Genomic DNA, 22,850 nt, shown 5'->3' with positions numbered 1-22,850 from the left:
AATAAGAATCTCGCGAGAATCCGACAGCGGGATGATGACGTTCGGCCTCGTTCGGGTTAACCGAGCAAGGCGGGAAGATCCGAGGCTGCCTCGGACCCGTGTAAAATACGTGAAGTTCGGGGGGGTTCGGATATCGATGAACCGAACCCGCTCATCTCTAGTTAGAACCTGTATGAATGGTGGTGTAGAATTTTACTTGTGGGCTCCCAATTTCAATGTCATAAATTGTATATAACAGAGTATAAACTACAGGAAAGAGGCAGAGGCCACCGGAACGGAGGCAGGGGCCAGTGGAGGAGAAGCGGGGCCACCAGAGAGAAGAAACAGGCCATGCAGAGAACTAATTATTGCTCTGTTTGTGTGACCACAGGCTGCCATCTTGATTTTTACACATGTAAACAACGCAAGGCATCCTATGTTTGTAAACCACATGTGTAAAGCATCAGAAAAAAGGCAGAATAATTTTTAACATGAACTGACGGTCGAGGTATCCCAAAGCACAGTAATAGAAATGCATTACAGAGAAAATATTAACCTATTAGTTACGGGGGGTGGTGGGTGGTGTGTGTGTGGGTAATATTTATTATTGTGTCAATACTATTTGATTTGTAATGGTTCGCTTCAGATTTATTGTGAAGGGGCAAACTTATTGATGGGAGCACTTTTTAGAGTGCACACTTCTGACAAGTACCACCATGCACATAGGTGCAATTGCATGCTGGTAATTGTGCCATAAATATTTAGTATAGCTCCCTTTAGCACCATGTGTGGTGCAACAGTTTAGTTAGTGTTAGTGAATCAAGAATTGAAAAAATCTCACCTGTTCCTCTCTCTCAGAATGAGTGAAATGCGTTGGTCCCAGAGAGGGATTTTCCTTCTTGGAATAAATTGCTTCTGCTAGGTGACACCTGGTCTCGTCCTTCTGTATTACAGCCACAGAGGATTTGTCCCTTCCAGGCCAGCGATTGCCATTTCCGCTACTTTCTGTAGTCATATTGCCGAGGTCATCCTGCTGGACTGATGGATCACTGCTAGGACTCACATCATCAGTCTCCAACCAAGAGTAGTCTAAGGAAAAGTCATCCTCTGTATTACTGGCAGTGCCTGTCCCAGGGCTGGAAATGGTGTCTTTGGGGTATCCGGTAATTAATTCCTGTGCGTGGAGGCAGAAAATCAGGTTAGAGCTGCACCAGTTGGAGTTATGACTCCCAGTAATACTGTGAGAGATATACACACATTTCTAGTATCTAGTTATTAGATTAGGAAAGAGAAAGATGAATCCATACGGTGGGTCTGATTCAGATGTGATTGGAGTTGCTATCTGTAGCAGGCGGCGTCGGGAGAGGGGGGGACAGGGTACAAATTACCTGGGCCCAGGTCTGTGGAAGGGCCCAGTGGGGACCCAGGTCCACGCCTCCTTTGATTAGGCCACGCCCCCTGTAAAGTACCTGGGCCCAGTCAGGCTCTCTACTGCCCTGGATGGGAGGCGTGCCATGCTCCTGTGAGTGGATGCTTCTAATGTGCTAGACACGCCCCCAAAGAGGAGAGGCCATGCCCTCAGCATACTGTGGTCACACCCCCTCCAATGGGGGGCAGGGGGAAGGTGTACCGGGGCCCAGGATTTCTCTTTGCAGCCCTGATTACATGCAGACACCTCCTGCGTTGTAGTGATCCAAGCAGTGTCCTAGGAGGCAGCATCGGATCCCTTACTCACCATCGGCGGTTTGCAGCACCCATAGAGCAATGCAAGCCGCTCATTGCAGAGTCTCCTGGCAACCACGGAGATCCCTGGCCTCTTCCTTCCCCCTAAACAGAGTGACATGCCTCCGTTTGTAGAAGCAGAGCCCGTAGCTGCTCCCTCCCCAGCCCCAAGCGGCATCAGACTGTCAATCACTGAAAGTCTGATGCTGAACTGCGCCCTGTGTTGCAGGACTCATTCACGCTCACGCAGAACGGGGCCTGTGCTTGCGCAAAGTACCGGTAATCTGTATTTTGCGGCGCAGGGCACATCTTCGTCCATATTATGGTTATTGAGGTTAATAATACTATGGGATCAAAATGACCCCCAAATTCTATGATTTAAGCTGTTTTTGAGGGTTTCTGTAAAAAAAAAAAACGAATCAAAAATATATAACACACCCGAATCCGACAAAAAAATTTCAGGGAGGTTTTGCCAAAACGCATCCGAATACAAAACACGGCCACGGAAGCGAATCCAAAACCAAAACACAAAACCCTAAAAATGTCCGGTGCACAATATATACAGTATATACTGCTCACAACAATGCAGCACAGATATGGATACTTGAAGTGACACGGAGCTGCAAGATACAGCAATGGCCTACTGTACTGTACAACTATATACTGTTGGTCACCAAAATGCTGCACTGTACTATATATATATATATATATATATTGCTCACAACAATGCAGCACAGATATGGATACTTGAAGTGACACGGAGCTGCAAGATACAACAATGGCCTACTGTACTGTACAACTATATACTGTTGGTCACCAAAATGCTGCACTGTACTACTATATATATATATAGTATATACTGGTCACACAACAATGCAGCAGATTGAGCACTGATCATCAGGATACTGTCTAGAACTGAGTCTGACACGGAGCTGCAAGATACAACAATGGCCTACTGTACTGTACTAATATAATATACTGGTGGTCCCCACAATGCAGCACACTGAGCACAGATATTTGCAGCACACTGAGCACAGATATGGAGCTTTTCAGGCAAAGAACGTAGCCACGTCCTCTCCGTTCAATTTCCAATGTACGAGTGAAAATGGCGGCGACATGCGGCTCTTTATATGGAATACGAATCTCGCGAGAATCCGACAGCGGGATGATCACGTTCGGCCTCGTTCGGGTTAACCGAGCAAGGCGGGAAGATCCGAGGCTGCCTCGGACCCGTGTAAAATACGTGAAGTTCGGGGGGGTTCGGATATCGACGAACCGAACCCGCTCATCTCTAGTTAGAACCTGTATGAATGGTGGTGTAGAATTTTACTTGTGGGCTCCCAATTTCAATGTCATAAATTGTATATAACAGAGTATAAACTACAGGAAAGAGGCAGAGGCCAAAGGAACGGAGGCAGGGGCCAGTGGAGGAGAAGCGGGGCCACCAGAGAGAAGAAACAGGCCATGCAGAGAACTAATTATTGCTCTGTTTGTGTGACCACAGGCTGCCATCTTGATTTTTACACATGTAAACAACGCAAGGCATCCTATGTTTGTAAACCACATGTGTAAAGCATCAGAAAAAAGGCAGAATAATTTTTAACATGAACTGACGGTCGAGGTATCTCAAAGCACAGTAATAGAAATACATTACAGAGAAAATATTAAACTATTAGTTATGGGGGGTGGTGGGTGGTGTGTGTGTGGGTAATATTTATCATTGTGTCAATACTATTTGATTTGTAATGGTTCACTTCAGATTTATTGTGAAGGGGCAAACTTATTGATGGGAGCACTTTTTAGAGTGCACACTTCTGACAAGTACCACCATGCACATAGGTGCAATTGCATGCTGGTAATTGTGCCATAAATATTTAGTATAGCTCCCTTTAGCACCATGTGTGGTGCAACAGTTTAGTTAGTGTTAGTGAATCAAGAATTGAAAAAAATCTCACCTGTTCCTCTCTCTCAGAATGAGTGAAATGCGTTGGTCCCAGAGAGGGATTTTCCTTCTTGGAATAAATTGCTTCTTCTAGGTAACATCTGGTCTCGTCCTTCTGTATTACAGCCACGGAGGATTTGTCCCTTCCAGGCCAGCGATTGCCATTTCCGCTACTTTCTGTAGTCATATTGCCGAGGTCATCCTGCTGGACTGATGGATCACTGCTAGGACTCACATCATCAGTCTCCGACCAAGAGTAGTCTAAGGAAAATTCACCCTCTGTTTTACTGGCAGTGCCTGTCCCAGGGCTGGAAATGGTGTCTTTGGGGTATCCAGTAATTAATTCCTGAGCGTGGAGGCAGAAAATCAGGTTAGAGCTGCACCAGTTAGAGTTATGACTCCCAGTAATACTGTGAGAGATATACACACATTTCTAGTATCTAGTTATTAGATTAGGAAAGAGAAAGATGAATCCATACGGTGGGTCTGATTCAGATGTGATTGGAGTTGCTATCTGTAGCAGGCGGTGTCTATTACATGCAGTGGCGTCGGGAGAGGGGGGGACAGGGTACAAATTACCTGGGCCCAGGTCTGAAGGAGTGGCCCAGTGGGGGCCCAGGTCCATGCCTCCTTTGATTAGGCCACGCCCCCTGTAAAGTACCTGGGCCCAGCCAGGCTCTCTACTGCCCTGGATGGGAGGCGTGCCATGCTCCTGTGAGTGGATGCTTCTCATGTGCTAGACACGCCCCCAAAGAGGAATGGCCATGCCCTCAGCATACTGTGGTCACACCCCCTCCAAAGGAGGGCAGGGGGAAGGTGTATTGGGGCCCAGGATTTCTCTTTGCAGCCCTGATTACATGCAGACACCTCCTGCGTTGTAGTGATCCAAGCAGTGTCCTAGGAGGCAGCATCGGATCCCTCACTCACCATCGGCGGCTTGCAGCACCCATAGAGCAACGCAAGCCGCTCATTGCAGAGTCTCCTGGCAACCACGGAGATCCCTGGCCTCTTCCTTCCCCCTAAACAGAGTGACATGCCTCCGTTTGTAGAAGCAGAGCCCGTAGCTGCTCCCTCCCCAGCCCCAAGCGGCATCAGACTGTCAATCACTGACAGTCTGATGCTGAACTGCGCCCTGTGTTGCAGGACTCATTCACGCTCACGCAGAACGGGGCCTGTGCGTGCGCAAAGTACCGGTAATCTGTATTTTGCGGCGCAGGGCACATCCTCGTCCATATCTAAATCAGGCCAAGCATGTTTCTGATTGAATATCTCCTAGTGTGTTGCGGTTAGTATAGACTTGTTATTTATTAATATTGTATACATAGAGAAGAAAAAATAAGTAAATTCCATCAGGATGCACTCATTCCAGTGATGGTCATACAATACACAGAACATCTCAGTGGCCACCATACAATATACAGAGCATCTTAAATACAGTACAGTGAGCATCTGTGTAACCATCATATGGTACAGAGCATCTGTGTGACCGTCATAGGAAACAGAGCGCATCTGTGTGACCGTCATACAATACAGAGAGCATCCCAATGAAACGTCTTGAAATACAGATAACATCATATGAATGCCATAGAATACAAAGAGAATCCCTGTGACCATGATACAATACAGAGAGCATCCCAGTGACTGCCATAATACAGAAATCTTGTGACACAATTTTATTAATCATTAAATGAGTCCTCTTCAGAAATAATGAAATCCTCCAGCATCATCACGACCCAATTCGAAAGTATTAACCCCTGTATAATGATTATCTTCATTGTTCCCATCAATATATATATATATATATATATATATATATATATATATATAAATGCAAAAGCCCTCACTCACTGACTGGTTCATCACTAATTCTCTTCCCGGTATGTAAGGAAGATGAAATGTAACACAGGTATCTTCAGGTGGGAAATAGGAAAATTGCATAATTAGAATTTTAACAAACCTCCCCTAAGGGGATGAAAAGGGGGTTGACATAATGACATCATTACCGATGCGTGGCTTTTGTTGCGTGAACGATGACGCCCAAACGGACAATCGGATCAAAATTTGGATTGCACCTCCAGTGTGTAGAATTTAATTAACTACAAAAATGGTCCTGTCACTTTTTACCATATCTGCGACGGGTGCTCCTCGGGTAACAGCAAGAACCATGGATTAATATTTACTTAACATAGTAACATCGTAACTAAGGTTGAAAAAAGACAATTGTCCATCGAGTTCAACCTATTTGTGGTCTCCTATGCAGTCTTATTATAGGACTAGTTATTTTTATGTTTAGGACTAGTTATAGTAACTTTAATGCGTGACTACGCACCATAAACCTGAATATCTTTATACAATAGGAATTTATCTAACCCATTCTTAAAGGTGTTGACTGAGTCCGCCGTTACTACTCTCTCAGGCAGGGAATTCCAAACACATATTGTCCTTACTGTGAAAAAACCTTTTCGCCTCAATGTGCGGAAACTCCTCTCCTCTAACTGAAGCGAGTGACCACGTGTCCTCTGTGCTGATCTTATAGAAAACAGGTCCCTCCCGAGCTCTGTTTATTGACCCCTTATATATTTGTAGATGTTGATCATGTCCCCTCTTAGTCTCCTCTTTTCCAATGTAAACATGCCTAGCTTTGCAAGCCTTTCCTCGTATTCCAGTGTCTCCATGCCCTTAATTAGTTTGGTTGCCACTTACATCAAGACGTCTCAAATTTACATCTCTATAGATTTACCATAGTAACGCTCATTTATATTTACACCCGTGAAAATCAGAAACTCCCGTGCGAAGAACAGCTAGAACAGCTAGTTATTAATAAAACATCATTACTTAATTCCAACAATTTCATTACATCTCAGTGTCCGCAAAAAGCCCCTTTATATTAATGAACCCAATTAAAATAATTATCTCCTTCCCCCACATAATCAAACACAATAATTCTAAGACCATTATTCTTAACACTAAATTCTAATTATATTAATTTTTATCGTGCTGCTTTCATACAATGCAGCCATCATATCAGAGAAAGCAGATCCTGCTGCTGTGTGCGGGGCTAGGGTATGGGACTCATGGTCGACAGTGGCTAGGTCGACACTAGAAATAGGTCAACACGGACATTAGGTCGACATGAAAAAAGGTCGACACGTTTTTCATGTTTTTTGGGTGTGGTTTCCTTCGCAAAGTAACCGGGAACCCCAATTAGTGCACCGTATCCCCTGGCATGGCTCGCTTCACTCGCCAAGCTTCGGACAAGGTGCTTTGCTCCGCTACCACTGCGCTCAGCACAGGTTACCGTTCCCAATTATAGTCCACGTGGATCGTGAAGTATGAAAAAGTTCAATAAAAATGTGAAAATCTCATGTTGACCTTTTTGCATGTTGACCTATTTCTAGTGTTGACCTATTCACTGTTGACCAATGGGTGTTGACCTAAGTGGTGTCGACCCAGAGTCCGGATAACGCGGGGCTACTAGAGGGGAGACATGGGCAACTGGAGGAGAGGCAGAGTCCATCAGAGAAGAGGAATAGGCCACTGGAGGAGAGTCAGAGTCCACCAGAGAAGAGAAATAGGCCACTGGAGAAGAGGCGGATTCCACCGAAGAAGAGAAATAGGCCACTGGAGCAGAGGCAGAGTCCACCATTGAAAACGAATAGTCCATTGGAGGGGGGCAGAGTCCATCAGAGAAGAGGAATAGTCCACTGGAGGGGAGGCAGAGTCCATTGGAGAAGTAGAATAGGCCACTGAAGGAGAGGCAGAGTCCACCAGAGAAGAGGAATAGGCCACTGGAAGGGAGGCAGAGTCCACCAGAGAAGAGGAACAGGCCACTGGAAGAGAGGCAGAGACCACCAGAGAAGAGGAATAGGCCACTGGAGGGGAGGCAGAGTCCACCAGAGAAGAGGAACAGGCCACTGGAAGAGAGGCAGAGACCACCAGAGAGAAGGCAGAGGCCATTGGAGGAGAGGCAGGGTCCACTGGAGGAGAAGCAGGTGCCACCAGAGAGAAGGGACAGGTCCTGCAGGGGACTAATTATTATTCTATCCGGGTGACCACAGGCTGTTAATGTTTTTAACCACATGTAAAACCACCAGAAAAAAGTCAAAATAGTTTTCAACACTGACAGATGAGATACTGTAGCTCAAAGCAAATGTTGTTTCTGTAATATGGTCTATTAGAACAGGAACAGAAATGTATCACAGAGAGGATATTGGCTTATTAGATATGGGGGGGGGGGGGCAATATTTATCATTGGGTCAATACTATTTGATTTATAAAGGGTGACTCACAATTTATTCATTTGATGATGCAGGCACCATTTATAGTGCACATTTGTTGCAGATGCCACCATGCACATGGGTGTCATTATATACTGGCCCATGCGGAGCAACAAATAGTGTAGCTCCCTTTTAGCACCATGTGTGGTGCGGCAGTTTAGTTAGTGTTAGTGAATTATCAGTTTAAAAATCTCACCTGTTCCTCTCTCTCAGGATGAGTGAAATGCGTTGGTCCCAGAGAGGGATTTTCCGTCTTGGAATAAATTGCTTCTTCTAGGTGACATCTGGTCTCGTCCTTCTGTATTACAGCCACAGAGGATTTGTCCCTTCCAGGCCAGCGATTGCCATTTCCGCTACTTTTTGTAGTCATATTGCCGAGGTCATCCTGCTGGACTGATGGGTCACTGCTAGGACTCACATCATCAGTCTCCGACCAAGAGTAGTCTAAGGAAAAGTCATCCTCTGTATTACTGGCAGTGCCTGTCCCAGGGCTGGAAATGGTGTCTTTGGGGTATCCGGTAATTAATTCCTGTGCGTGGAGGCAGAAAATCATGTTAGAGCTGCACCAGTTATGACTCCCAGTAGTAATAGTGTGTGAGTTATCCACATGTTTCCAGTATCTAATTATAAGTCATACTGCAGGCCTAAGATTGGATATCTCCTACTGTGTTACTGTCCACATTGACATTATTTAGTAACTAGTTACCAGCCTGTCAAAATTACAGAACAACATAATAGTAATGTCAGCGTCGGCATCAGTGTGCGCCTGAACGGAGAAACACTTGAATTCTCCCCACAGAGGTAAGGAGCCTTTTATTAGATAGGATTTTGTACACAAAGAAAGGAAAATAGCAAATTCCAACAGGATGCACTAACATGGAATAATGGTAACCATTTATATTATATATAGAATACAGATAGCATTTCAGTGACAGTACAAGACAGAGAGCACATACATTACAGAGAGCATGTACGACCATCATACAGTACAAGCAGTGTCAGACTGGGGCATGTAGGGCCCACCGGGGGAATGCAGTGGTAGGGACCCATGTTTAGGGGTGTGGCCAGTCTCTAGAGGGGGTGTGCCCAGCCGCCACATTGGTTTACCTAACCATTTTGCAAGTGTTCGTCCCCAAGATAAATATATACAGTAAATACTGCATGCAAGATAATGTACTAGATTAGTAACAGCACAGTCTGGAACCTGATCCCTAGAGGAGGGGGTGGGCAGTAGGGGGTGGGCAGGAGGGCCCACCGGTGGTTTCCCCTGTACCCCTGTGGGCCAGTCCAACCCTGAGTACAAGACAGAGAGTATCTGTGTGACCGCCATACATTACCAAGAGCATCTGTTTGACTATCATACGAGACAGAGAGCATCTGTGTGACCATCACACAATACAGAGAGCATCCCATTGAGTACCATACTATACAGATAACATCCTTGTGGCCATAAAAGAATATAGAGAGCATCCCTGTAAACATGATAGAGTACATAGACCAGTGGCTGCCATAATAAAGCGATCTTGTGGCACACAATATCATCTCTTGATGAGTAAATGAGCCTTCTTCAAAATAATGAACTCCTCCAGTATCATCATAATAACAACCCATTATTAAAATGATCAGTTAATTACATTATTGTTCATTAAGCCTTAGTGTCCTCAAAATGCCCTTTCATAATAACTAATCCCATTAAGATAATTAACACCTACACTCACATATTCAAATGCAATAATCCTAACTAAACCCATTGTTCTTAACACTAACTACTTCTTATATCCATTCCAATCTGTTCCCTCTTACACAACGCAGCCAACCGTCTCAGAGAAAGCAGATCCCACTGATGTGTGAGGGGCTACCAAAGAGGAGACAGGGGCCACTGGAGGAGATGCAGGGGCCACCAGAGGAGGCAGGGGCCACTGAAGGAGGGGCAGGGGCCACCAGAGAGGATGCATGGGATTAATTACTGCTCCGGGTGACTACAAGCTGTCATCTCATTTATGCATTATGGCCGAGATGTAATGAAGTCTCGGAGTTCATTACATCCCGGCCATGGTCTTTCAGAACAGGAACAAAAAATGTAAAACATATAAAATATTGGCTTATTAGTTACAGGCTCAATATTAGTTATTGCTTCAATACTATTTGGTTTGTAATCATTCATTAAGAATTTATTCACGATGGGGTAGAATTTGTTATTTAATAATGCGGGCACCATTTATTGTGTACACCTGTGTGACGTGCCAGCTGCATGCCGGCACTTGTGGTGCCCCAGAAAATGTGTCGTTCCCTTTTAGCATCATGCGTGGTGCGGCAGTTCAGTTAGTGAGATTTAAAAGTCTTACCTGGTCCGTTATCTCAGAATGAGTGAAACGCGTTGGTCTCAGAGCTGTATTTTCATTGGTGGAAGGAATTTCTTCTGCTAGGTAACCCCCGTTCTCATCCTTCTGTATCACAGTGACTGATGATTTGTCCACTACAGACCTACAGGGATCTGCTGTCATTTTGCCAAGGTCATCCTGCCGAACTGATGTATCACTGTCAGGACTCAGGTCATCGATCTCCGACCATGGGTCTTGGAAGATAAATTCATCCTCCGTGTTACTGGAAATATCGATTATTGAGCCAGAGCTGGAGGTGGTGTCACCGGGGTATCTGGTGGATAATTCCTGTACATTGGCATCTGCGTGGGAAACCTTTGCTGGGAGTTCCGGCAGGAGATACATCCTGTTTTTGTGCATACACAGAACATTGGCTTTAATACTAAGAATGCTTGAATTAAAACAAAAGAAATCTCCCCGCTGCGGCAGCACATTCTCCATGTATTGCAGGTCACCGGCCTGTAATAATTCTAGTATTGTAGAGGCGGTTTTCTTAGAGGACTTTACTGGGACAAAACAAGCTGCAGGGTCTATGTTCTCTTCCATGGGCCGTAGATTTGGTCTGATGGGGGGCGAACGACTTTGTCCATAGAGGGGATGCTCTGCGGGTGAAAGCATATCCGCCATGGCTCCATTGAATGTGCCCGGTTGGCAGCTCACTGGGAAGTAGTGTTTGGTAACTTGCGACACACATATGACGGAAGGCGCTGTGTCACTGTCATTGCAGCTGCCGAGGCGACGTATCTTCTGCTGAATGGCAGGCGGTAGAGAGGAGACCGGGACAGATTTCACTTCTGCGTTTGCAGGTATTTGAAAATAACATTCGCAGTGGGTCGGCCTCGCCGACCTTGTGTTTCCTGGTGGGTGACAATCTGACAACATGGTTACGTGTCAGGTTACTGTGTTCAAGGCTCGTTGTCAACACAGATGTTGTAAAGAGGCATGTGACTTGTGGTGATGTAATCTCTCAAATGCCAGGATGTATTAATGGCTGTCTGCTTCCTGGGCGAGGTATAGGAAACACGCAGGCCTGCAACATTCTGACAGCTGGTGGAACGTTCACATGCTGTTGTTACATGGCTGATCGCGCTACAGAGGACCACAGAAATTATCCTCGGAATATGAGAAGTTGCTTTGTTTCTACACCTTGTACAACTGAAAGAAAAAGAAAAGCAAATGAACTTGGCATTTAACTATAAAACGGGAACGTTCCAACCACCCAGAACTAATGTTACACAGTGCATATTGCTCTAGAGAAAGTGCATGTGCGACTTGTGTGTATGTGTCAAATACACACATGATGATTCAGGGTTTGTTTTCATACCTCGTCATCCTCACCCTCATGCTACCAGTGAGAGCTGATCTATTTACTAAGAAGTAGACATAGGGCGGGCAACAGAAACCCGCCCGTTGCCCTGATTTACCATTAATCATTTCACTGACAGCTTTTTTTTCTCTCCAAAAAACGCTCAGAAATTGTTTTTTTTTTTTTATGAGTGAATTAGGTGAAGATCGTGTATTTAAACTTATCCAACGTGATTTTATAAAATATATATATATATATATATATATTTGAAAATTGTGTTTTTATTTTTATTTCAAACATCGAAACATTAGGTCACCACCATCGGACCATCGGAAAAAATTGCGACCATTGCGACTTTTGATTTCCCTAGCGGCTTCTCTGTCAGGTACATACTGGGGGGTGGCTGGGAGTATTAATTTATGTTTCCCGGGCAACTTCTCTGTGCAGCTGCTGGGTGGCGGGTCCTGCCGTCAGGGTCAGATTAAGCCTTGGGGGTGCCCAGGGCACTTAAGACAGAGGGGCCCTGGTCGAGGGGGGTTATATATTAGATTGTGCATATATGACTGGTGTTAATCTATTTAATTGATAAGAAAGTGTTTCAACACAGGAGATTGCAATCATGTATTAAGAGGGAAGTCCAGGTAGAGAGCATGTTGTCCCTCCTGGAATGGGTCATGTTGGGATGTATGGTTTGTGTATTTTAATTTTAAACCAATGGTGTATATTAGATTTAAACTAATAGTTTACTAATGCCGGTGTACTGTTTATAGCTCCACCTAATTGAAAGGCAACTATTTTATAAAATTTACTTGTTGTACAGTGAAGGCAATTTAAACAACCTTAAAATGTACATAGAAAAATAAAATCTATAATTTATCTTGTCACATGCAAGACAAGCAGTATCCTATGTGCTACTTGCATACTGGGACAGGACGTAGGAGGACTCTGTGTGTATCTCTTTCTAGACCCTCATTAGATAGCAGGTTGCACAGGACCCAGACTCCTAGGCAGGTAGGAGGAGAAGCTGGGATACCTGTGTCAAGAAACCTGATACTCCTGTGTCTTTGCCTGCAATGAATACTGTCCTGCTCGCATTCTGAGTGCCTGGTTCTGCTGTCGCATAAGAGGAAAAGCTAGTAATGTCAGTGCACTCTGGCCAATGGGGGGGGGGGGGGGTCAAGGGCCCTGAAAAAGGGGAGCCCGGGGTACAGTATGCCCTGCAATCTGGCTATTCCTGCTGTGCTGACCGATCGCCACGGCAAACACTGGGGGAGGATGCAGGGAGGCAGAGATGTCGGGAGGACCTCCTGTGAGTGACAACTGCAGGAAGATTATCTGACTATCCCCTTCTCTGTGTGTCAGCAGGGCCCGCTGCACTAGCTTAGGACAGCGTAGCTCCACAAGGGGGCACCTAGGTTTACCATCCATCCGGGATTGCTCTGGACAGTCTGGAAATCCACCAGACTATCTGGAGTGCGGATGGGTGAAGAATTGTGTTCCACTAGTGCATAGGTCTGCAAACTCGGTCCTCAGGACCCCACACAGTGCATGTTTTGCAGGTCTACTCACAGAATCACAAGTGAAATAATTAACTCCACCTGCGGACATTTTTAAATGTGCCAGTGAGTAATTAATACACCTGTGCACCTGCTGGGTTACCTGCAAAACATGCACTGTGTGGGGTCCTGAGGACCGAGTTTGCAGACCTATGCACTAGTGTGACATCTGTGGCCAACGCCAGGACCGGACATTGGATCCCAGTGCCAGTGGAGAAGCCACTGCTGCTTTTCAAATTTGTTGCTGCATCGGCAGCTCGTAAACTGGCAGCCAATCAGAAGTGGCCACATATGTAAGACTCAGAATAGCATGGAACTCTAGCTACACATGACAGAACAGTTCCGTGCTATTGCATTGTCACAGCCCAGTTCCTTTCCCAAAATGCGCAATTCACACCAAGACGGAAGCGGCTAAGAGACATCCGAATGGATGGAGATACCCAAAAATGCACAAATTCACTTCTGCGTATGTGCTGTATGCTATTTTCGGCCATGCAAAGAGGTCTGTCGGACTCAGAATCAGCCCCTGTGTCACTAAGGGGTATATTCAATTCTTGTCGGAAACTGACATCTTGTTGGAAAGACAGCAGTTTCTGACAGGTTTAGGAGGAAGGGGTTCAGACCTATTCAATGCCGGCTGTTTTTTTTTATACAAGTCGGGAATTGCCGACTTGTCGGAAAACACGTGGATTCGACAATATCAATCCGACTTTTTTAAAAGGTCATGAGGGCGAGTGGGGACAGGTAGGAGGGGACGGGACCATGTGAGGAGAGTAGCGTGGACGGGTGAGGAGAGGAGCGGGGGCGGAGCATGGACAGGTGAGGAGAGGAGCGGGGATGGATCGTGGATGGGTGAGGAGAGGAGCGTGGATGGGTGAGGAGAGGTGCGTGGACAGAGCATGGACGGGTGAGGAGAGGAGCGGGGATGGGTGAGGAGAGGAGCGTGGACGGGTGAGGAGAGGAGTGGGGATGGAGCATGGATGGGTGAGGAGAGGAGATGGAGTGTGGATGGGTGAGGAGAGGAGCGTGGGCGGAGCGTGGACAGGTGAGGACAGGTACGGGGACGGATCGTGGACGGGTGAGGAGAGGAGCGGGGACGGAGCGGGGACTGGCATGGAGAGGAGCGGGGATGGATCGTGGATGGGTGAGGAGAGGAGCGGGGACGGAGCATGGATGGGTGTGGAGAGGAGCGGGGATGGATCATGGATGGGTGAGGAGAGGAGCGGGGACAGAGCATGGATGGGTGAGGAGAGGAGCAGGGACGGGTGAGGAGAGGAGCAGGGATGGAGCATGGATGGGTGAGGAGAGGAGTGGGGATGGGTGAGGAGAGGAGCAGGGATGGAGCATGGATGGGTGAGGAGAGGAGTGGGGATGGGTGAGGAGAGGAGCGGGGACGGATCATGGATGGGTGAGGACAGGAGCGGAAACGGAGCATGGATGGGTGAGGAGAGGAGCGGGGATGGATAGTGGACGGGTGAGGAGAGGAGTGGGGACGGAGCGTGGACGGGTGAGGAGAGGAGCGGATTTGGCTTCTCATTGAATACTAAGCTGAATGATAACTACTTAGTTCAACTAATTGAGGAACCCACCAGGTACAATGCAATCTTAGACCTGGTATTAACAAACAATGGGGAATTGGTATCAGATATTATAGTGGGGGAGCCCATAGGAAACAGCGACCACAATAAGGTCACATTCAATATAAGTTTTCATAAACAGTCCTATACTGGTTCAACTAGGACTCTAAACTTTAGCAAAGCCAACTTTGAAATGATGAGGGAAACTTTAAGGGATATTGAATGGGAAGGTTTGTTTCTAGGAAAAAATACTACAGAGAAATGGGATGCATTAAAATCACTACTAGCTAAAAAATACTCTAAAATTTATTCCTACGAGCAGCAAAAAAAAGGATTAAAAATAATAAACCAATGTGGCTTAATAAAAAAATAAAGGAACTTATGGGCAAGAAAAGGCGAGCATTTAAAAAATACAAATTTGATGGGAATGCGGAATCATTTCAGCAATATAAGGACTGTAACAAGATATGCAAAAAAGAAATAAGAGCGGCTAAAGTAGAAACAGAAAAACTAGTAGGAAAGGAAAGCAAATCAAATCCCAAAAAATTATTTCAATACATTAATAGCAAGAGATTAAAGAAGGAGAGTATAGGCCCTGTAAGAGACAAGTTGGGAGTCTTAATCAAACATGATAATGACATAACGGACATACTTAATGAGTTTTTTTCAACAGTATTTACTAGAGAGGACCCAATTCAGGGACTAACACACAATCTCAATAATGAGAATATCCCACTGATAGGTACTTATTTAAGTGAGGAGGTAGTCTGTGACCGATTAAAACATTTAAAGATTAATAAATCATCGGGGCCCAATGGAATTCATCCAAGGGTTCTAATGGAGCTTCACTCTGAACTTGCAAAACCGCTATTTTTGATCTTTAAGGATTCAGTTATATCAGGTATGGTTCCCAAAGACTGGCGTATAGCGGAAGTAGTGCCTATATTCAAAAAGGGAAGTAAAGCTGAACCGGTAACTATAGACCAGTTAGTCTTACATCTATAGTGGGGAAAGCACTGGAAGGTATTCTAAGGGATAGTATTCAGAAGTTTCTTGAAGCCAATAAAATCATTAAAAGGAACCAGCATGGATTTGTGAAGGACAAATCATGTCAAACCAACTTACTTGGTTTTTATGAATCAGTAAGTGCAAACCTCGATCAGGGTAAAGAGGTGGATGTAATCTTTTAAGACTTTGCCAAAGCTTTCGACACAGTACCACATATGCGACTTATCTACAAGCTACAAGAAATAGGGCAATATGCACTTGGGTCAAGAATTGGTTAGATAATAGAGAGCAGCGCATTGTGGTTAATGGATCTCTTTTAAATTGGACTGAAGTGCTAAGTGGTGTGCCGCAAGGCTCAGTATTAGGACCGCTATTGTTCAACATTTTCATTAACGACCTAACAGAAGGTCTAGAGAGCATGGTGTCAATTTTTGCAGATGATACCAAATTGTGTAAGGCTATAAATACAGAGGAGGATGCCGAGTCTCTTCAGAACGACTTAGTTAAATTAGAAGCATGGGCAGCCAAATGGAGAATGCGCTTCAACAAAGACAAGTGTAAGGTAATGCACTGTGGTAACAAGAACAAAAATAACACCTACATACTGAATGGGGTAAAATTAGGGGATACTGGTGGTCATCCCGAGTTGTTCGCTCGTTGCCAATTTTCGCTATGCTGCGATTTGTTGCTAAATGCGCATGTGCATGGTACGCAGCGCGCATACGCTTAGTTATTTAACTAAAAACTTAGCAGTTTTGCTGTTGCTCCTGCTGCGCTTTTCAGTCGCACTGCTGATCGGTGAGTGATTGACAGGAAAGGGGCGTTACTGGGTGGTAACTGAGCGTTTTCCGGGAGTGTGCTAAAAAACGCAGGCGTGTCAGGGAAAAACGCGGGAGTGTCTGGAGAAACGGGGGAGTGGCTGGCTGAACGCAGGGCGTGTTTGTGACGTCAAACCAGGAACTAAACGGACCGAGCTGATCGCAGTCTAGGAATAGGTCTGGAGCTACTCAGAAACTGCAAGAAAATATTTAGTAGCAATTCTGCTAATCTTTTGTTTGCTATTCTGCTAAGCTAAAATACACTCCCAGAGGGCGGCGGCCTAGCGTGTGCAATGCTGCTAAAAGCAGCTAGCGAGCGAACAACTCGGAATGAGGGCCCCTGTACTGGAAAAAGACTTAGGTGTTCTCATAGATAGCAAACTAAGCAGCAGTACCCAAAGCATGATGGCAAGTAAGGCTAATAAGATATTAGCATGCATAAAACGGGGTATTGATGCTAGGGACGAGAGTATTATACTCCCGTTATATAAATCACTAGTGAGGCCACACCTTGAATACTGTGTACAATTCTGGGCACTGTACTACAAAAAGGATATCCTGGAGCTAGAATAGGTTCAGAGGAGGGCGACCAAACTATTTAAGGGCATGGAGACGATGGAATACAAGGTAAGGCTTGCAAGGCTAGACATTTTTACATTGGAAAAGAGGAGACTAAGAGGGGACATGATCAAAATCTACAAATATATACGGGGACAATACACAGAGATTGCGCGGGACCTGTTTTTGGGTAGATCAACACATAGGACTCGTGGACACTCGCTCAGGTTAGAGGAGAGGAGATTCTGCACAATGCGGCGTAAAGGCTTTTTCATGGTAAGGACGATACGTGTTTGGAATTCCCTGCCTGAGGGAGCTGTAATGGCGCAATCTGTCAACACCTTTAAGAATGGATTAGATAAATTCCTAATGGATAAGGATATCCAGGGTTACGGGGCATAGTCACGCACTGTGGTTATTATAAAAAAGAGGGATAAAACGTAACGGCTGACATCAGCATCAGTCAGAAATTTTAGACAAATCATTATGCATAGGAGACCACAAATAGGTTGAACTCGATGGACAATTATCTTTTTTCAACCTTAGATACTATACATAGTGACATAGTATCTGAGGTTGAAAGAAGACAATTGTCCATCGAGTTCAACCTATTTGTGGTCTCCTATGCATGATGATTTGACTAAAATTTCTGACTGATGCTGCTGTCAGCCGTTGCATTTTATCCCTATTTATAGTAACTATAATGCATGACTATGCACCATACCCCTGGATATCCTTATCCATTAGGAATTTATCTAACCCATTCTTAAAGGTGTTGACAGATTCCGCCATTACAACTCCCTCAGGCAGGGAATTCCAAACACGTATTGTCCTTACCGTGAAAAAGCCTTTACGCCGTATTTTGCGGAATCTCCTCTCCTCTAACCTGAGCGAGTGTCCACGAGTCCTCTGTGTTGATCTAACCAAAAACAGGTCCCGCGCAAGCTCTGTGTATTGTCCCCTTATATATTTGTAGATGTTGATCATATCCCCTCTTACTATGTTACTATGTTACATCCCTGAGTGTGCAAGGGTAAGTTTCCCTTTCCTATATGACCCTGTGTTGCACTTATTGCATTTGACTGTAGTATGCTGTAATATGCTTCCAATGCATTGATCCTCCTCAGTCAGTGAGTGTCACCCTCCTCTGTAACTTCAGAAATTTATACCACACACGGACACACATTCTTTCCGCTGGTTAGACAACATTCCTTATCGCTTATTGCAAAGGTAAACACCCGCTTGGTGACATCCTGGGTTTGAAAATATAATGTGTAGCAATCCCGCCAGATATAATATCTGTAATAAAGTGACTATTTGCCAATAGATTTTCTTTTACCCCTAGAAATGCCCTTTCTGGATCCCAGTAGCAGTTTGCCCGTCCTGGGCTGCTCGCAGTGACACGTCGGTGTCATGTGATTAAGGAGCCGACGCTCTGCAGGTTGTGTCTGAGAGAAAGGAGCCATCTGCGGGGTATAAGGTCAGTGTTTTCCAACTCCGCTCCTTGATGACCACTAGCAGTGCATGTTTTCCAGATCTCCTAGTTGGTGCACACTCATTACTGGCTGACACATTTTTAAAAAGATCCACAGGTGAGTCTAATTATTTATTTCCCTTGTGATGTGTAAAACCTGCTCTGTTAGTGTTTCCGGGAGGACTGCAGCTGGGAAACACTGTATTAGGGGGTAGAAATCTTAATCAAATCCATCAGATATAACCGTACAGTGTTATGTGACAGCGTCTAATGGGTCTCGACAGGTCTGCCAGATGCAGGACTGTGTCACTGAGTAGTAATAGTGATGCTTACTTACCAGATCAGATGCCTTCACTCCCTGTCTGCCGGCACAATGAGAACAATCTGACAGTTTCGGTTTCTTATTTCCTCAGCAGGAACACCCACCCCAACGCAGGTCAGACAAGCAGCACGAGTCCTGCGTATGTGTCAGTAATTCCTGTCAGGAGAGATGTTACCGCCACTTATGCAAGGCACATGCCAAGCCTTCCCCGGGCACCTTGTTCCCCGAGGGCACCCCTCGCAGCCCTGGTAACACTAACAAACAAAAGCCGCTGTGCTGCTGTTACTATGGAGCGCTGACACTTTCTGCATCCTACATGCAGGGATGGATTTTGTCTTTTGCAGATGTGTCTCTGGCTCATCGCCTGCAGTACACCCCACCATTATAGCTACCGCACATTGGGGGTAATTCTGAGTTGATCGCAGCAGCAAGTTTGTTAGCAATTGGGCAAAACCAGGGCCCTCATTCCGAGTTGTTCGCTCGCAAGCTGCTTTTAGCAGCTTTGCACACGCTAAGCCGCCGCCTACTGGGAGTGAATCTTAGCATAGTAAAATAGCGAACGAAAGATTCGCAATATTGCGAAAAGACTTCTCTGTGCAGTTTCTGAGTAGCTCGAGACTTACTCTTCCAGTGCGATCGGTTCAGTGCTTGTCGTTCCTGGTTTGACGTCACAAACACACCCAGCGTTCGCACAGACACTCCCCCGTTTCTCCAGCCACTCCCGCGTTTTTCCCAGAAACGGCAGCGTTTTTTCAAACACTCCCATTAAACGGACAGTTTCCGCCCAGAAACACCCACTTCCTGTCAATCACATTACGATCACCAGAACGAAGAAAAAACCTCGTAATGCCGTGAGTAAAATACCTAACTGCATAGCAAATTTACTTGGCACAGTCGCAGTGTGAACATTGCACATGCGCAGTTAGCGGAAAATCGATGCGATGCGAAGAAAATTACCGAGCGAACACCTCGGAATGACCACCCATGTGCACTGCAGGGGGGGCAGATGTAACGTGCAGAGAGAGTTAGATTTGGGTGGGTTATAGTGTTTCTGTGCAGGGTGAATACTGGCTGCTTTATTTTTACACTGCAATTGGGCCTATTCAGATCTGATCGCAGCAGCAAATTTGTTAGCCAATGGGCAAAACCATGTGCACTGCAGGGGGGGCAGATGTAACATGTGCAGAGAGAGTTACGTAGATTTGGGTGGGGTGTGTTCAAACTGAAATCTAAATTGCAGTGTAAAAATAAAGTAGCCAGTATTTACCCTGCACAGAAACAAAATAACCCACCCAAATCTAACTCTCTCTGCACATGTTACATCTGCCCCACCTGCAGTGCACATGGGGGGTCATTCCGAGTTGATCGCTCGCTAGCAGTTTTCAGCAGCCGTACAAACGCATTGTCGCCGCCCACTGCGGAGTGTATTTTCACTTTGCAGAAGTGCGAACGCCTGTGCAGCAGAGCGCCTGCAAAATCTTTTTGTGCAAAACAAGACCAGCCCTGTAGTTACTCTTCGTGTGCGTCGATTCTAACGATGGAGGGACGGCTTTTGACGTCACATACCCGCCCACCGAACGCCCAGCCACGCCTGCGTTTTTTCAGCCACGTCTGCGTTTTTCCAAACACTCCCTGAAAACAGTGAGTTGCCACCCAGAAACGCCCACTTCATGTCAATCTTCCTGCGTTCGGCCGTGCGACAGGAATGTTCGTTAGACTCTGTGCAAACCCACGATGCTCAATGTACCCGCGCCTGCGCATTGCGGTTCATACACATGCGCAAATATGTTGATTTTTAGCCTGATCACTGCGCTGCAAACGTCAGCTAGCGATCAACTCGGAATAACCCCCATGGTTTTGCTCATTAGCTAACAAATTTGCTGATCAGATCTGAATTAGGCCCAGGATTTTTTTTTTCTAGATTTAACATTTTGGACGTCAGTAAGTGATAAGCGAAGTAAAATTTTTCTATGGGCATCGAAGGAAAGAACTAAAAAATTTTTTTTTCAAAACTGCGCATCTGGTAGAGTTACATATATTGGGCAGTAACAACAATTACACACATGAAATGCAGACATTGCAGACACTGCAGTCCTCCATATAAAGTCCTCCATATAAAGAATTCTGTAATATACAAACGGTGCAGCTAAAACAGCTGTTATGGGACCCGAACCACCTCCAAGGCCAGCCGTGTACCTTCTCCTATCTGTCTATCCATCCTCACTCATGCATGACCACACCTCCTCCTAGCATCATTGACATGGTACTTTGGACCCTCTCCAAAAGGACAGCTTGAGGATACCCATTTCTCCCCAGGGTCGGCCAAAGCTTCATCCTGAGGAATGGATTCTTCTGCTCTCCCCAAAAGGAGAGAGCCTCAGGAGACTAGGGGAGAGGGATGCCCATAAAGGTCTTGCCCAAACCCCCACAAATGTGACATACTCACAAAAAAACAACAACACAAAAGCACAAAAGCATGCGGTAAATACTAAAAAGCTAAAAAAAAGTGCAAATAAAATGGGAAAAAAGTGAAATAAATAAATAAATAAATAAACCCCAGCCCTGAGTCCGGGGGAAAACAAAAACTGATCCTTGCCCCAGCCAGAAGGCCATGGCAAAATAAAAATGGTGCACCTGAGAAAAAAAATGCATTGCAAAGGTGGCTGCCAACACCAGTGCATGTTCAGGCACCCCTGACTTAAGTGGCACCCTGGGCACTTAGCGCCTCAAACTTCAACCTGCCGGCCTCTTGGCCAGAGGATCAAGCAACAGTCCATTGCGTACTGGGGGCGCCTTTAAGCCCACCAGCGTTCATGAACATCTACACTTCATCTTAGACAAAATGCCTCACTGACATCATACCCTCCAACTGCACCTTTTTTTTATGGTCTGTACCAATTTTTTAATCTCCAAATTTCTATTGAAAGTATAGGAAAGGGGGCATGACCACACCCCTTTTACCTGTGACCACGCCCCTTTCTGAATGTGTTCCATGTTTTATGTGTAAAATGTTGGAGTGTATGTGACATTTTTCCTGCAAGAGCCTTATCACTAGGCTGATTTAACAGTGATGAATCACTTTCTTATATACCACTGTATATCATAAGCAATTAGGATTGGGGATTAGACATCCAACAACTGGATGTCCCAGCGCTTTCTTATACTTAACATGTCTAAGAGTGACCTGATAATCTTCGCTCTATTAATGGAACTACTGTCTCCTCTAGCCCCCAAGTGCGCTGTCTTGGTGTAATCCTTCCCTCCTCCCTCTCCTTCACACCACACATTCAGCACCTCTCACACTCTCATTATCTATTGATGGCACTACTGTCTCCTCTAGCCCCCAAGTGAACTGTCTTGGAGTAATCCTGACTCCTCCTTCTCCTTCACACCACACATTCAGCACCTCTCACACTCTCATTATCTATTGATGGCACTACTGTCTCCTCTAGCCCCCAAGTGCGCTGTCTTGGTGTAATCCTTCCCTCCTCCCTCTCCTTCACACCACACATTCAGCACCTCTCACACTCTCATTATCCATTGATGGCACTACTGTCTCCTCTAGCCCCCAAGTGAACTGTCTTGGAGTAATCCTGACTCCTCCTTCTCCTTCACACCACACATTCAGCACCTCTCACAAACCTGTCATTTTCATCTCCGAAATATCTCCAGGATCAGACCCTTTCTCACCCAGGACACCACTAAGACCCTCATCCACTCACTGGACATCTCCAGACTGGATTACTGTAATCTCCTCCTGACTGGCCTCCCTGACACATACATCTCTCCACTTCAATCTATCCTCAATGCTGCTGCCCGGCTCATCTCACCAAATGCACTACGTCCACCTCCCCTCTCCTACAGGCCCTCCACTGGCTTCCCTTCCCTTTCAGAATCCAATTCAAGCTTCTCACACTCACTTACAAAGCC

At 45.6% G+C, this 22,850-nt stretch overlaps 1 protein-coding gene across 5 annotated transcripts in view; it reads right to left on the bottom strand.

Annotated features, from left to right (window-relative positions):
• The window catches only part of LOC134993345 (dentin sialophosphoprotein-like), a 164,985-nt gene that overhangs the window by 21,708 nt on the left and 120,427 nt on the right, over nt 1-22,850 (bottom strand). For 4 of the 5 annotated variants that reach the window (XM_063950866.1, XM_063950867.1, XM_063950869.1 and 1 more), the window contains 4 exons: nt 10,266-11,456; nt 8,117-8,449; nt 3,657-3,989; nt 821-1,153 (listed from right to left, as the gene is read on the bottom strand). In XM_063950866.1, coding sequence (XP_063806936.1) covers nt 821-1,153; nt 3,657-3,989; nt 8,117-8,449; nt 10,266-11,183 — 1,917 coding nt within the window. In that variant the 5' untranslated portion in view covers nt 11,184-11,456. Of the gene's footprint in view, nt 1-820; nt 1,154-3,656; nt 3,990-8,116; nt 8,450-10,265; nt 11,457-18,935; nt 19,125-22,850 lie in introns of those variants that run through there. The other variant, XM_063950865.1, reaches the window with a different exon arrangement.

This window comes from Pseudophryne corroboree, chromosome 2 (genome assembly GCF_028390025.1).
Source record: "Pseudophryne corroboree isolate aPseCor3 chromosome 2, aPseCor3.hap2, whole genome shotgun sequence".
NCBI classification, from domain to species: Eukaryota; Metazoa; Chordata; class Amphibia; order Anura; family Myobatrachidae; genus Pseudophryne; species Pseudophryne corroboree.
Note: the sequence above shows the minus strand (reverse complement) of the source record. Positions and strands in the feature narration are given on the sequence as shown.